General features: G+C 40.9%; 1 protein-coding gene across 5 annotated transcripts in view; it reads right to left on the bottom strand.

The window, feature by feature from the left end:
* Window positions 1–10969: 10969 nt before the first annotated feature.
* zfhx3b (zinc finger homeobox 3b) overlaps window positions 10970–16363 on the bottom strand; it is a 219018-nt gene continuing 213624 nt past the window's right edge. For all 5 annotated transcript variants that reach the window (XM_079554550.1, XM_079554549.1, XM_079554551.1 and 2 more), the window contains one exon: window positions 10970–16304. In XM_079554550.1, coding sequence (XP_079410676.1) covers window positions 14626–16304 — 1679 coding nt within the window. In that variant the 3' untranslated portion in view covers window positions 10970–14625. The remainder of the gene's footprint in view (window positions 16305–16363) is intronic.

Raw genomic sequence — 16363 nt, 5'->3', positions numbered from 1 at the left:
ATGTGAGACTACTATTTTTGTTTTGCAGCAAACACAGACTTGAACAAATATGCAAACTCATACTCCATCAAATTAAGAGCCTGTGTTCTGTTCTTGCAGCTTCGACTGCAGAACATTACTCAGAGCCCGACTACTACCCACTGTACCACACTAAATAAACACTTAATAAATAACTGCATGCATGAAGAAGAGCTGGAGAAGACCCGGAGGGTGAAGGCATCAGTGGTGCCCCTGGTAGATAGATAGATGATACTTTATTGAGCACTCAGGGCAGTGACCCTCAAACTGGAGGAGTGGCTACAGCAGATCCCAGGAAACACATCAGACATCCCAGTCAAGAAAAGTGCAGTTCTAGAAACACCAAAGACACTGCACAGAACCCTTTGTCCACTACCACCATGTCGCTATTACCATGTCAGTCTGTGTCTGGAAGTCCCATAGGATCATGGCTCGGTCATTCTCTACCACCTTTGGAGGTGTTTTCCACTTTGATCTTGGGGTTTCCAGCCCTTGGAAACCACATATGCTTCTGTCAATGCCTATGCTAAAATGAATTCAATTCATCCTAATTTCAGAAGAAAAACTATGTAAAGAAGCAAACATCTCTCCTTGCAGAAAGAGAACATTATCAATCTGCCTTATTTTCGAACATAATTAGATTTCCTCATTTCTCACTGCGGCCCTGCGGAGACCTGGGCTGGTGCCACTGCTGGTGGTGCTCGTACTGGGGTGACAGGTTAATTGAGGAATAATACCCTTCAGAATGATGGATTTTGGTGACTTGAGATGTCAGAATCCATTATAGGAAATTTAAATTTGCAATTAAAGTGGGAGGCTGGGTGTAGTTTTCTTTCCATTCAACTTAGCTGCGCCTCTGATATTATTAATGTTCTGCATTAAAAGTCCGTGTTTTCGGGTTCTTACGCCACTCAACATTCGTTTATTTGACACAATTAAATGTTTATGTAAGAAGGCAATACTTATTTGGCATATTTAAAGTAGGAAATGAGATCTTAAAATGTAAGTCTTATTTTATTTGCAGGTCATATTTGTGGCAGATTTAATGTTGGGTAATAGACAGTTATGCTTGTTTACATGGTTCACTGGCCATGAAATTTGGAGCTGGATGGACATAGAGCAGCGTCAATGCCTTTCTTATGTAAAAGGCTTTGAAGCTGTTAGGTAGAGCCAGTTCTTTGAATTCATTTGTACAAAGTATATTGTTTAAGCTTAAAAGGACATTTGGAAACCACTATATTGAAAGGCAACTGAATGCATTTCTGTTTGGCTACTGGGCCCCGTCAGTAGCAGCACACTACATTAATGTTGCTATCAGGCACTATATCAGCAGTCACAGTGACAAATGGTGGACAGGCTCTACGCTGAGATGTCTGTGGGTGACGCTGGCTTCTCTGCATGTTCCAGTGGATGTAATGATCAAAACACCATAAAGAATGTGTCTGTATGTTTGCATGTATTAAAGACAATGATTGTTTTGGAGCTGCATGGCCCCCCTCCCAAACGCCCACTCCTCTCTGCCGTCACTCGGACAGCTGGAACAGAATTCATCCGATTTGTTCTGCTGCTTTTCTCTCCCCTTAAACCCTCTGCCACCCCCCACCCCCAAACCCTCACTGTCGTAATAAGATCTGCAGGAATCATTCAAAGGCTAGATATAATTTACTGCTTGCCGTGCACAATGCCCCCCTCTCCCCATAGCCGCCCCCCTCCCCTCGTCTATCCACACAAGGTGCCCCGCGGATGAACTAATCATACTTGAAATATTATTTCTGCTTCTTATTCCTCCATTTTATGAACAGCGCCTTTTTGTGGTTACATTGGATTTAACCCCTGCTTGGTCGCACTCACATCGGAGTGCAGTACAGTGGGGGGTGGGGGGGTTGCAGTGGACAGAGAAATAAAACAACAAAAGCTCCTTCATTTGTACATGTCATTGTTATTGTTCTCAAGTGTCTCTGACGCTAAAGTAATTCAATCCTGATTAACACACATACTGTATGTATAAAATGAGTATTTTGTATCAGAATAACCATGGGATGTTCAAGTTTTGTTTTTCCTCAACTACATCTGAAAAACATGTATTTATTGGTTGAATTGCGCAGTAGTTCAGTAGTGCAATACAAACACACGTTCATTAAAAATCTCTAAGTGAAGATCATTTGCCCTGCAGAAAGCCTGAGGAAAATCCAACAATAGGTTTATGAATCAAGTGACATGAAGTTACAGTAACTAAGACGTATGATTGAGGACAGTGGGGACAGCACATAGGGAAAAAGGAAGCTTGAACTGAAGCATTTGTTTTTTCTAAAACCAGAGACCTTTACTGCCATGACAAATGTAGAGGGGGAACAAAAAAAGAAAGTGGGAGAATGTTGGATGGATTGCAGTGACCAGCTGTTCACTTGTACTTCGAGGGTGCATTTACTTTAAGTCAATTTGCAGTCGTTTTTTAATTGTGAGCACTTGTGATCTCTGTTTAGCTGCTCATGGAGTAATTTCTCATATTCACAAATATGTCAAGACTTGAGCCGATCTTTTACAGTTTGGCTGCATTTTAGCTGTCTTAGACAAAAATGGCAAAAACAATAGTAAGTGAACTGCTGTGGCTGTAATGAAATTAGCTTGGAGAGTTTCTGTAAAGAATCATGATAAAGAATGCAGGTCGACTGTAAACATTCAGGTGTGTACATCCACTTGTCTTCATACTATCTTTATGCAGTGGATTCCTTTGATCCATACTCTGAGTATCCCTAACCTCCAGTGCATTAAACCATATTGATAATTCCCCTGCATTTCAACTAAGTCTGGACAAAATAAACATACATATCGGTCTTAACTAGCCTGACATAATTCCAGCTACCCCCTGCTAAATCCTGGCATCCCCTCATGGCCCGTGCACGTGGTCAGGAAATGTATAAATGAACTAAAAATGGCAACATTTACTTGGTTGATACATACTTCTGAGTGCAGGACACAGTCGGGGCTCTTCCTTGTGTTGACTGCCATGACTTTAGATGCCAGCGCTTGTTTGTGGCCTAATGACTTAGTGCAAGAGGAACTCCGTCTCCATGGCAACGCATGGGGCTCAATACATCATACCTTGTTACAGCAGTCAAGTGGCCTGACGCCTGGTCAGAATTAATATATGAAGGGAAGATACAAAAGATATGTATAGCCTTTGGATTAATTTTATACTGAAGCTAAAATTGGAAATGGTTCTTTGGCGACCTCGGCGTGATAGGTTCAGTGTCAAGTCTAAGACAGTGAGGGCGGAACGAGGAGAGAAGACGAAGATCTACGTTTGTGTTGGTGGCAGACACCTGAGGACTACTATTCTGTGGAAACATTGTACTCTGCAGTACTATTGATTCACAATAACTGTATTTGCAAAACATTAGTCAGACAAAGCTTCACACAGTTGAATCATCTCATTGTGTAGGCGTTGTAACATGAACCCTTTTAGTTGTACTTAAAAGAAGAAACAACTCTGAGTGAGTTCACTGGTCAAAAGTCCTTTTTTTCTGCCTCTATAATTAAAACATTATGACCACATGCCTCATAACAGTTTTCATATGCTGTCATTTGGAGATTCAGTTTGGCCACAGGACCAATGCATAACCTTTGTAAAACTTTCTCTAATCAAAGTGTAAAGCTTGATCGGCAATCCTACCACATGTAAATTTACATGTTAGAATTATAGTTGTGTATGCTTTCTGTTTGTGTATTTCGCTACATTATGAAGTACACATTTGCTTTTTGATGAATCTCAGTATTTAAGTTGTGGAATTCAGACATGATGGTGTTGTGCACTTAACCGGTCAGTTTTCATACTTTTATGGCTGATTTAGGCATGTCAATAGTAGCTCTTTGATTTAAAAGGCCAAAAGAATAAGTGTAGGTTATGGACAAGCCCCTTTCTAATGAACTATTCTCATTTTCCCAACTAGCGCTGACTATCTCCGCATGCTTGTCCTTAGCCTGGTGCTCTGATTGCTTCTTATTCATGTGAGAATAATAAGCAATTCAGTCACTTGACAAAACGGCCTCGGTAGGAGCCAGTTAGCTTTAATTGTACGATAGTATCAGCAAGACAATAGTCTCTGATGATAAGGGCCTTTCTATTTGTGTGTAATCAATGTTTAATATTTATCATTCAACAAGCTCTTATGCACAGGGATGTAATGGGGACTTATCTCCACTCAAGTTCCTCTTAAGCAATTGGCAGTGTCTCAGTGGACTGGCTGACCGCGTATAGGGGGACTGATCCTCCCTCTGGTCTACTCTGAACTAGTCCTCCATGGGTCAAAGTGGAGATGATGAGTTGTATGTTAGATAGTGTGTTCTGCCTGTTCATTATCCTGCAATTCACTAGAACCTGCTTGTATCGTTTACAATGAACACTCATGCAGTCGGACCAAAGGGCCAAAGACTGGCGGAGAAACAAGAAAGAAGACAGGGAGATATTTGATATCCAGCTGTGATAAAAGAGAGGGAAAAAACCCCTATCTTGTACTCACAATTAAGCACTAAATACTTCATTCACTTAGAGCGGTTTGATCACTGGCTCCAATAATTGTGGCTCTCTGAGTGTAGCCGAAACAAAGACAGAATTCTGACACCACCGGCATTGTTAAGATACTTTCCGTTAGCAACTATTATTACTAAAACCTATAATTTTTCAAAACATGCTCTGTTTAGTTGAAAAGGTTAATTCCTTAAAGAAATCAATTGAATATATATTTATTTACGCTGCACAAATGCTGCTTTATTATTGCTCTATGAATTAATAACATTGTCACCTATTTCAGTTACTCCAGCAACAAATAAGTAAATCCCGCCACAAATGTTCGGAATTATACATTTGTTGCCAGTCTAAGACTTTGATTCAAGAGAAGGTGGCATATGGTGTCTCCAATAAGACAGTCTGCTGTATGAGGGCAAATGAAAAGTGGTAGTAAGCTTTACAGTAGTTGAGAATGCCGGTAGTGTACCCTCCTCTGCACTGCGTGGAGCTCTCAGTCTGACCATAAGCTGTCTTCGGACTATATGCTCTGCACACACCTGTTCTCCATTATGTGTCCGTTTCCCAGCCCCTCCTCAGCGGGCCAGCCTGGGAATGGGACTGCTGTTGCTGCTTTCATCTTCCCATCATTATAGCAGCCAGCCGAGGGTCAGGGCCCAGGCTGACAGGCTCTCCCCCAGCAAAACACGCCAACTGATTCTGGTTAGGGCTCAAAGACATGCAAAAAGCCAGAGAAATATTAATAGGAACAAGTCTCAAAGCAATTATTGTATTAAGTTTGGATACGTGAAATGTGATAGCTCAAAGCAGTGCTGCTGGACCGAGGGCTTTCGGAGCTCAACCTTCTTCAAACAAAGTAACACCTCAGAAACATTTTCAAGTACCTTTAAAAAGATTCGATCTAAATCTCAGATCTAAACCTGGATAATTTCAAGTCTAAGATGGAGCTGAACTGGATTAAACCAATGATTGGATACAGGAACTAAAATAGGTCGAAGCAAGACTAGGATCAAAGTTATTAAAACCAGGACTAGACCAAGGCAGGGGTGGAACACGAGGAATGAAGTGTAAAAGACATCTGCGTTCGCTCACTGTACGGCCACAGTTTGAGAACCACTCTTGACTTTCCTAGCTTAACATAAATACACAGTATACTGCACATCCATTGTTCAAACTCTACAAATTGTTTACTGGTGCGGTAGAGGACGTCATGCCGAGTGCGAGCTTTATGCTGTTGTTATATCACTCTAAAGCTACTCCACTGAGGGACATTTGCAGACAGATCAAGGCAAACTCAGACCCTTTCCCACCGGACTCTCTCCGAACTGTTAAAGGGATTTAGCAGTGAGCGGCCCGGTCTGTGAAACACATTTAGGGGAGCATAGACAAGCCGATGGTTTGAGCCTGACATGCTCTGACCATTATGATTTTGCATATGAGAACAAAATGAGGTGTGATAATTGATCTCTCATGTAAGCGCACCTCGCCCTCTCACGGCACTATCAACAGCACTTTGGCAAAAACACTCAAGCCCAGTCGTCTTAATGCATCATCACTTTGAGGTTACAGGAACAACACCAGAAGAAGCACTTTGATGTGAAGTAAAATTATCCAGGATTTCGGCCCGCACAAATGATTTATTAGGAGGAAAGGAGTGCGGAGAGGAGGGCAGAGTGGGGGGGGGGGCAGGGACAAACACATTCCCAGCACATGCCCTCTTCATTATGAACGTGTGGGAGGGAGGCCTGTTATCATTCAATTATTCTACTGAGGAGCGGCCTAATGCTGCAGCAGCCTGTCAGGGCCCTGCAGAGACAACCTGGGCACGGCTCTTCCCATGGACCTCGTTTCCTTAAGCAGAACCAGAAGGAGCCGTGAAAAGGCAAGACACCTGATCCGACAGTCAAGAGGCGGCCCACAGAGGCTGCTATCATTTTCTTTAAAAGTTGCTGTGTGCAGTTCAACCACAGCTCATGCAGAGCAGCACTGACAGATAAAGAAGAAGGCCGATAGTGACAAGACGCAAACATCAATTGTACATACTGAAATATGTTCTTACCGTAGCTTAGACGAGTTGATGCGTAGCTGTCTGGTCTTTGTGCGTGCGCTCAGTCACGCAAATATTGTTAGCATAGCCTCTCCCAGCATAGTATAGCTCCAAACTGGGGTGAAGTTAGAAGCGACCAAGCTCTTCCACATTTTCCCTATTTAAATACAGTTACGAGTAGTTACGTCGAAGTGCTCCTAAGGTATTATTACGCCTTACAATATAGTACCCCTTTTTATCAGCTTAGAAAATCGACATGTTTAATGTTGTGTGACTGTACTTGGATCATGTCACTTTTCACGTAACTGTATTTAAGTAGGGAAACCGTGGAACAGCTTGGTAGCTTCTAACTTCACCCAAGTTTGGAGCTACAGTATGTCTATGCTTGGAGAGGCTAAATGCTAATAAGTGCTAGCATGACTGAGCGCACGCAAAAAGACAGACAGTTACTCATCTTCTTCTTCTTCTTCTTCTTTGGCTGTTTAATGGCGGATGTGGACTAACTACCGCCACCCTCCAGATTAATGTGCATGAAGGTCATTATTGCTTACATCTTTAGGAGACTGCATCAGCTTGTCAAAGCTAAGGTAAGAATATCTCAGTATGTAAAAACAGTGGCCTATCCTTTAAGGGTGGTGATGTACTGATGAGTTATTCCCAATTACAAAAACATTTTACATAATGTTCATTTATTCATTTGGTTCTCAGGATGAAACTAGAGCTTGTCCAAAGATTGCAGGGGGTCCCCAGAGCTTTGTTTGATTAGAGGATCAGGCCAAAAAAAAATAGTGTTTAGGCAAAATAAATGTAATATATATATATATATATATATATATATATATATATATATATATATATATATATATATATATATATATATATATATATATATATATATATATATATATATATATATAAATCCACAGATGATTTGAAAACACGTGCAGGTGCTGAAAAGACATGTCCCTATAGTTATCTAAAATATATGCTAATTATTTTTATACTGATGCATTTGCGTGGGCTGGGAAACCCGGCTCACCCCGTGTGTAGCTTTACATCTCAGCGCTAACACACAAACTGTCTAAACTGGCTGTTTGAAATGGTGAAACTTTAGGCCATAATTCAAATGAAAGTGGGACTTCCATATCAATTCCTCCCACATCTCTCCATCTTTCTTTGATCCTGGCCCGGCCATCGCTTTAGCTGACAGATTAGATTGAATTAGTTTGACCCCTCCTGAAGGCAGCGCTGTAATTTGCCTTTGACATTCATACAGAGACGAGATATGAGGACAAAGAAATGCAGGTGTGGGGGTGGGATGTTACCTCTGTTCCACTCAGTAGACACTATTTTAGGGCTATTGATTTTATAGTTCCGCATTCAGCATAGGCTGTTTTATTTTTCTGATTTAGGTTGGAGGTCAACTTCACATCTACTGTAGCTTTAATGGTGTTATATGTGGAAACACGCTTGTTTGTTTCACAGTTTCTGCTTCGTCTTTTCCCTCTGCTTTGAGGTGGTGTAAATCTTGAGCACAGAAAAGAATTCACCAGAAAAGGCATGCGTTTTATTCAAATTAGAAGACATGTTTATTTGAGGGTCTTTATGTTAAAAAGTTGAAAACTGATACTGGAGCCATTGTCAGTTCAGCACCTCATTTTCTCAAGACGTTATAAGCTCTTACACACATTACGTAACGTTGGTGGATCGTTTTGTGCTTGTTATATTTGACAAAACAAATCAACAGACATAAAAAAACATAGCGGCACCAGAAGTCACAAAAGGAACAGTTATGCAGGCTATTTTACAGTGGGAAGGAAAAGTAAGTATGAATTTCTCATATTTCTGCCTAAATTGGTCACAAATTGGTCAAAAGAATGAGTAAACAATGCTTAAACTAATACCACCCAAACATTGCATTTTATCACATTTTTACTGGCCATAACATGTAAACATTCACAGTAGAGTAGTAGTAGTATAAGTAAGTACACCGCCTGAATCTCGCTGAACTGCAGCAGTTTTGTAAAGAGGAATGGTCCAAGATTCATCCTGATCGTTGTGAGCGTCTAATCTGCAACTACAGAAAAGCACTTATTGGTGCAAAGGAAGAGTCTGCCAGCTACTGTATGTGCATGTTAAAGGAACAAGCCACAATTTTTTTCATACTGAGATTTCTAAGCTTGATGCATACCTTACCAAAGATGTTGTTAGCATTTAGCCTCTCCTCCTCCCCTCTATGGGGCCAAACGGGGGTAAAATTAGAAGCGTCCAAGCTTTTCCACGTTTTCCCTATTTAAATATGGTTACGTGAATAGTTACACGATTCAAGTACAGTTATAATAATACAATAACACCTTAATGTAATAACACCTTAGGAGCACTTAGACGTCCGTGCAGCAATATCTTCAGAATTCTTTAGGACTGTAGATATTACTGCCGGAATGTCAAAGTGCTCCTAAGGTGTTGAAACGCCATAAAAATAGTACCCCTTTTATATCTGCTTAGAATCGATCGACATGTTTAATTTTGTGTAACTAGACTTGGATCGTGTAACTACTCACGTAACCATATTTAAATAGGGAAAACACGGAACAGCCTGGTCGCTTCTAACTTCACCCGTTTGGATCAATAGGAATATGTTAGGAGAGGCTAAATGCTAACATCTTTTTGTGAGACTGAGGGCACGCACAAAGACCAGACAGGTACGCATCAACTCGTCTAAGCTTACCTCAGGCAAGAACAAATCTCAGTATGGAAAAACGTTGGCCTGTTCCTTTAATCGGACAATAAAGACAGCTTATTTGGGTCACTACCTTTTACTTGTACCTGGCTAGAATTGTTTCACAGAAGCATTACTTATACTTGATTTAATATTTTGACCATACTCACCTCTGGATAAGCAGGATAGATGGCTTTAATTGTACATCATTTTGAAAATATGATGATAGAATAAGGTGAAACATTTTTTTTTCTTACTGAATTTTTGGCCTGTAGGCTTTACTGGACAGCTCAGAGTGAAAGGGGCAAAGAGCGGGAATCAACATCCAGCAAGTCGTCGGGGTCAGACTTCTCGGACAGTGCAAAACACAAAAGGATGCCTGCCTTTGAAAAACTGGTTGAGATCAAAACAGCAAAGACCATGATAATCCAATAAGGCCCCTGATTGGCGAGGTGTGGATGGCACCTCCAGGCTAAAGCAGAGACGCTTTGGTGCCGGTGTCACAGTAGACTGTTTAACTTTAGGGATAACCTGATTTCACAGTGTGCACTTGGACCTGGCCCGAGAGCGTGTGTGCCATCTGGGGCAGGGCAGTGGAGGAAACAGCCCTCACCTTTCACAATCATTGGGTTAGGGCTATTTTAATTCATCCTGGATGTGCGAAAACTGTTTCAACACAGACAGTGAAACTCTATTTGTGAAATGTTTGCTTACCTGTGCCACACTGTACGCAGTGTTTTATAATGGCATTTGTTAACAGCATACAATGTGCCTTATATCATCATTTTTAACTGTGAGGGATATGAGACTCATATAAAGTAGCCAGGCTCATGGTTCATCTAATTTACACATGATAATTGATCTAAGTAATCAAAAACATAGTAAAGAATAATTCATAACAGCATTCATAAAGTCATGAGTGATAAGAATTGAGCATTTAACACATAAGAAACAGTCTGAAGCCGCGATAGCTTATGCTCATATTTTTTAATGTATCACAATGAGCAAGAAACATACTTGATGAAATATTTTCAAAGGAGTATATTCAATTACCATCTACAATCAACTTAACTAGGACAACAAGGTTCTGTGACAAAAGTTTCTTTAAAAGTCTGAAGTTCCATGTGGTCTGTAATGTTAGTTTCCATGTCATTTGGTACAGTTTGGAAATCTTCATCATATACAGTAACAAAAAAGCTAACAAGACTACAGTATAGAAAAGACATCAAGAACAACATTTTTGGTTTAACTTGCTCTTTTTTGTACATTGCAAGGCTGTTTTTTCTACCCTCGGGTGGGCTGCCTGGAGCCACAGAGCCATGCTTATGAGGCTCGAAGGAGGAGGAGTAATTCAAGAAAAACAAAACAAATCAACAAAGCATAAAAAACATTGTGGCACCAGAAGTCACAAAAGGAACAGACCGCTCCAAGTAACAGTTCATCTTTGAAGTTTTTTGGAGCTAAAAATGGTTGTTTGGTTGTTGTTACATTTTGGTTAATACGCTTTTTAAGTGTAACTGCCCCCCTTTACAAGTGTGGCAGCTTGGAGATGCCAGCCCTCGCTCCCCCACTCGCTCATAATACTCTTTGTGTGGGTGAGGCAATGAATGGAGTGAGGGCGAGCTGCCGGTAGGACTGAGCAAACAGGTAAACGTGAATGAAAAAAGAAGCGCCCCTGTGTCCAGTTTACGGTCCTGAAGTCTAGAGCGCGTCTGTCAAAGAGAGCACAAGCAGAAAAAGAGGGGACAGAGAGAAGGAGGGAAGAGGCAGCCACGCAAACAGTTCATCTCTGCCGTCCCATTGGTTTAAAGAAGTCCATTCCCGAAACAAGAAGGTGGTTTTTAAAGCTGTAGGTCGAGCTGTTCGTTCAGCTCAAGAGTGTCCAGGGTCCTCTGCACTTCTTTCTTTTTAGTCACTTTTCACTCACTTTTGAATCTCAAAAATGTTGAAGTCTTGCTTTAAATATATTTATATCTATACATTTTCACAGTGGGCAAAAAGATGGCATCTACAGCAAATAGCTTGCCTTAACCTCCAAATATCCACTAACATCAAGTATCCCAATCAAAATGTGTGCCATGTTTCATACACACTACGCATGTCAAATAGGACACAGCTTGTAAATAAATTGTTTTTTTGTTTTTGTTTTGAACTGCATAAAGCTTTGGCCACATTCATATATTCAAATCAAAACTGCTCAGTGCTTCAGTCTCCTTATGGTTACAAATGAGTTTTGGAATATTCACTTTGTGGTTCATTTTGTTTTGGTGTGTAACATTACATTAGAAACAAAGAAAAATAAACATGATGCTGGCTCTTGCAATACACACGTTAGCATAAAAAACTCACACATAGTTCATGTCAAGTGGACGCTGCCACAATAAAGCCCAAAAGATTACACTTTGGAAACAAGTGACAATCACTATGAAGAACAACTCACACCATAAAGTGGCCAGGTCTGATTAAGTTTAAAGCAATTCAAATTAAAGCTAGTGTTAATTTATAAAATAAAAGTCATATACAGAAATAAAAATACTTAATAATATAAAATAACATAAAAAATGAGATCTATACACATTTGGGATTTAATAACAGTAATAATATATTATTGAACTGGAAATTTGAGAAGCTTGTTTACCTAATCTATAGTGACTTTCACAGCATGCTGGAACACCCACCATCACATTGCCTGTTTCATAAAGACTTTGGAGATTGTGCCGTCAGGAGAATCATATCAGCTATACAAGAATGGCCAAAAAAGTAGTTCTTCACATTTTTAAATATGTCTCGATTTTGAAAAATAAAAACTTTTGTATTCATAGATTTATCAACAATAGGTTAGGGCAGGGCTTTGGGAGAGGAATTAAAAACTAGGTATGCCACTACTACATTTCCATTGCAGTAAGATGGAGTTTGTGACTTCTTTGGACATGAAAAGTAGCCTTAAACGTTCCCAGGGACATCTTCAAAGAACCTTTTCCAGAAATAATGCTTTGGAATGAAGACGTCCCCTTAAGAACCAGTGGCCTCTGTGGTATGGAGGTGTGAAGGAGGGGAGTGGACAAGCACACACCAGCGAACAGCCTTTCCTTCTGAGATCAGTTACATGAGACTGACAGAATGAGATTAAACCTAGAGATGCCTCAGTACCAGATGTATTATATACATTTTTGGTAACCACTATTTACTTGTTGAACAAGTGAGCAACAACCTGGAGTGGATGAAAGGGTATCAGCCATGTTTCCATGCCAGCACAAATGACACATGAAGGTGATGCAAAGGATTTACACAACAGTTTACAGTCACTTTAAACATGAGAAAAGTAAAAGATTGTGACAGTTCAAAGCAATGAAACAGGTTCAGTCCTTGCTTAAGAAAAAAAAACATTGTGGTATTTGGAATGCACTGTTCTTTACAAACTGTGTAGATCATTGGCTTTAAACATTGGTCTGTTAAAAAAAGTCAAAATGTCCTTTGGAACATATATTCACAGTCTTCAAAGTTCCGTTTTTGCAACAAGAAAAAAAGGTGTTGCAGAGGCAAGAAATTGGTTTATTGTTTTAGTTAAAGCTTAGCCAAAAGCAAAATGAGCATGCATCTAGGTATTCTTTTTTTCTTTCAAAATTCTACATTAGCAGCAAAATGTTTGTCCTTGAAGACCAGACCTTATACACTTTCTTAAAAAAATGGACATTTGAATGTGACAAAAAGTCAAAGAAAGAATAATAACCTCTATCTTACAAACTGCAATGGCTCTGTAACGGTGCTACTCCACAATGCAAGGACACGGGCCCTTTTTGGTTTTTGGTATTTACGTAAAAAAGCCACCGAACGGCAACTCTAATGCGTACGTCTTTATCTTTAAACTTTATTTTCTTTCCCCTAAAACAGCAACAAATCCTCAAGTATAAAGAAGCCTCTTATCTTTATGCACCAATGGTGAAAGTGTTTCGTCTTTGGATTCTCTTTTGTTTTAAAGCGTGAGAATTATTATTAGTATTCTTTTCATTTTCATTTATGACAACAAAGATGCCCAAATGAAAACAAAGCCTGTAGCCACAGTACATTAAGAAGAAAAGCTGCTTTGTAGTGTACTCCACAAACGCAGATGAACGAACTAAGTGCCAGAGAGGAGCGAGTGAGAGTCAAATAGTGATAAGTGCACAAAGGTAACACATTAAATTAAATAATATATTAGATTTCACCCAGGATCTTTGGGTTGGACCAGTCCCAACCGATCAATTAATTTAAATAATAGAAGAATGTCCTGTCTTGTCAGGAGGGGCATTGGGTGAAGCTTTTCCAAGAAAATAAGAAATATAAATTAACTGTTTATAATCTAGTCTATTGGAATGACCAAGACAACATCAAATCAAGTGTCCTCAACTCGGACAGTACAAAAGCTAAATGTACAAAGTTTTTTTTTTTTTTCATCCTAGCATCATTTTTAAATTCATTCCCAATGCAACGCTATATAACACCAAAGTCTATCATAAATACAGGAGTTGGATTTTCTCTTCAAATCTCTCTTTTCAGCCTTTAATATCATCACTGGTGTCCTTGGGTACAATGGGATTGTGATTTTACCCTTTGAAATTTGTAGAAAACAGCAAATCATTTACCCACTTTGAATGCCCAGAAAAAAATGCCTGTTATAAAATCTTAGAAAATAAAGGTAATGCATAACGGTGGTTCGAAACAAAAGATGTAAAACATGAATTACTGTAACAGAAAAAAAAAACAGCTGTAGCTCTTGACCTGAGAATAAAATAGACATTACATTATTCACTTTGCAAGCCATTGGTATCTGAATGCTTAAATAGCAAGATAACGGATAGACTATTCTCCCATACAGTACATACTGGCTTTTGGTGGCTGTGCTATTACAGAGAACTTTGAACAAAACAAAGGGACAACGGCACTCAGATTCTTTCAAAGGGAATTCTTGGGCAATTTATCGACTTTGAGGCAGTCCACTGACATAATGTACACAATTTTTCTACCATTACCCAAAACATAACTGCAGCAATCTTTTCTATTCTCATATTTTAGGATGCATGTATAGTTGGTTTTAACAAAAAAAAAAAGAAAAACAATGAAAACCAGCATGTTGATATGGGAAAACAATCCACTATCATTTACATTTTTGGTTACAAGCTTTGGAATTGCAGTTAGTCTTTACACATCTTTTTCTGAAATTGGTTTGTATACTTTTATGTATTTTAACATTGCTGCTTTTTATGTTTTTTCCCATTTATGATTTTTTTTTGTCTTTTGGATTTTTTTTTTAAATATTGTCCATCACTGAAAGCTCTTTTACAATCTGATGGAGTCTGTTCCTACACTAGTGAGATTACTACTACAACTACTACTGTCTTTGACAAAGTTGGGCTGCTGTGGCTCCTCTGCCGGTCGGCCCAGCCTGTCCAGTGACTTCTGACTGTTGTCAGAGTCCGACTCGTCACTAAAGCCGTCTGTTGGTATCGAGGTCTGAACTCCTGAGGTGCTCAATGAACTTGAGGTAACCGTTGAAGGTGAGGACACTGGGGGAAAGGAGGAGGAGGAGGGACTGGCATTGGGCTTCCCAGCTAAAGCTCTGTTGAAAGGGGCCTGGGGCCAAGCTTTGCCAACGGTTGTGGTGTTGACCGGGCTGGTGGATGACGAGGAGACAGGAGAGGAGGACATAGCCGATGTGGTGGGAGGGGTGCTGCTGATGGGGTGAGTGACAGACTGCGAGGTAGATGCGGTGTTAGGACTGGGGAAGCAGGCTGAAGAGTGAGGTAATAAACTAGTAACGTGCTCTTTGGCATTTCTGACGGATCGCTTGATTGTTCTGTGTTTGTGCAATGCCGATTCAAGATGTTGACTGAGTGCTTTCTCCCCGTCCAACGTAGTGTCACAAGCCAGGCAGTCGTAGAGACCTCCAACCCCTGAGCCTGTGCCACCAGGGACACGCAGAAACATCTCCTGCAGGTTTGAAACTGGTTGACCGAAAAAACAGTTTGACTTTATGTGGGCAACAGCAGCTTCTTCTTTATTGAAAACTGCTTGACATTTGCGGCATGCAAGTTTATACTGGACCTTAGGGACAATGAATTGATCTAGACTGGGTTCCACAGCTTTGCCATCCACCTCATTGTGTTCAGAAGGGGCTTTGTTGTGAGGGGCAGAGGAGGAGGAGTTTTGTGGCTCACTGCTTTTTTGCTCCTCACTTTTCACCGGCTCTTTGGCTGAGTCTTTGCCCGCAGTCTGAGAAGTGTTTGGGGTTTGGCTTGTCCTGGGTTGCTGGATCTGCTGAAGCTGCCGCTGCTGCTGCTGCAGTGCTTCCTGCAGGCTCTGCTGATATTGCTGGTAGTGCTGCAGCAGGGACCCCGGGGACAGGCCCATCAGGGCTTGTGACAATGCTGGGTTATAGGGGAACAAGCTCTCCATACCATACATTGGTTGTAGGTAACCCCCTTGGAGGGCTCCAGGGATCTGGGGTGTGTAATAAGGGGAAAAACCAGGCATGAAATAGGGCAGAAACTGGTTTGTGAGGAGAGCAGTGGGGTCAGTGGCCAGAGCAGCCTGAAGAGCTTGAAGCTGTGCAGGATCTACCACATACTCCATACCAGGGGTGGGCATAGAGGTGGCAGGAACAGCTGTGTCCGGTTTCTCCTTTTTCGCGCTGGCTGCGGAGGTGGAAGGGGCGGGGGTGCTTCCAGTGGATGAAGGAGTCGGGGCCTTTTCTGCTTTCTGCTTTTCCTTTTCTCTTTGCCTCTCAGCATCACGCTCTTTGGGAAGTTCAGCCCGGGACGTGGACTGGGTGGAGGAGGAAGAAGAGGTGGTTGTGGAGCTGGACTGGGACACGGATGCGCTGGTCTGGGCAGGGCTGGACGAGGTCAGGGATGAAGACGAAGGGGTCTTGTTAGGCAATCCAGACGTAGGGAGACTTGGCGAGGGAACACTGGCACCAGGCATATTCAGAAGGTTCGAAGGTTTAGGAGGAGTTAAAGCTGAAACACAGGTAACACAAAGTATCAGTTAATACTGCAAACGTGAATAATAATGCAAT

Source organism: Gobius niger, assembly GCF_951799975.1.
Source record: "Gobius niger genome assembly, chromosome: 4".
Taxonomy (NCBI): domain Eukaryota; kingdom Metazoa; phylum Chordata; class Actinopteri; order Gobiiformes; family Gobiidae; genus Gobius; species Gobius niger.
Note: the sequence above shows the minus strand (reverse complement) of the source record. Positions and strands in the feature narration are given on the sequence as shown.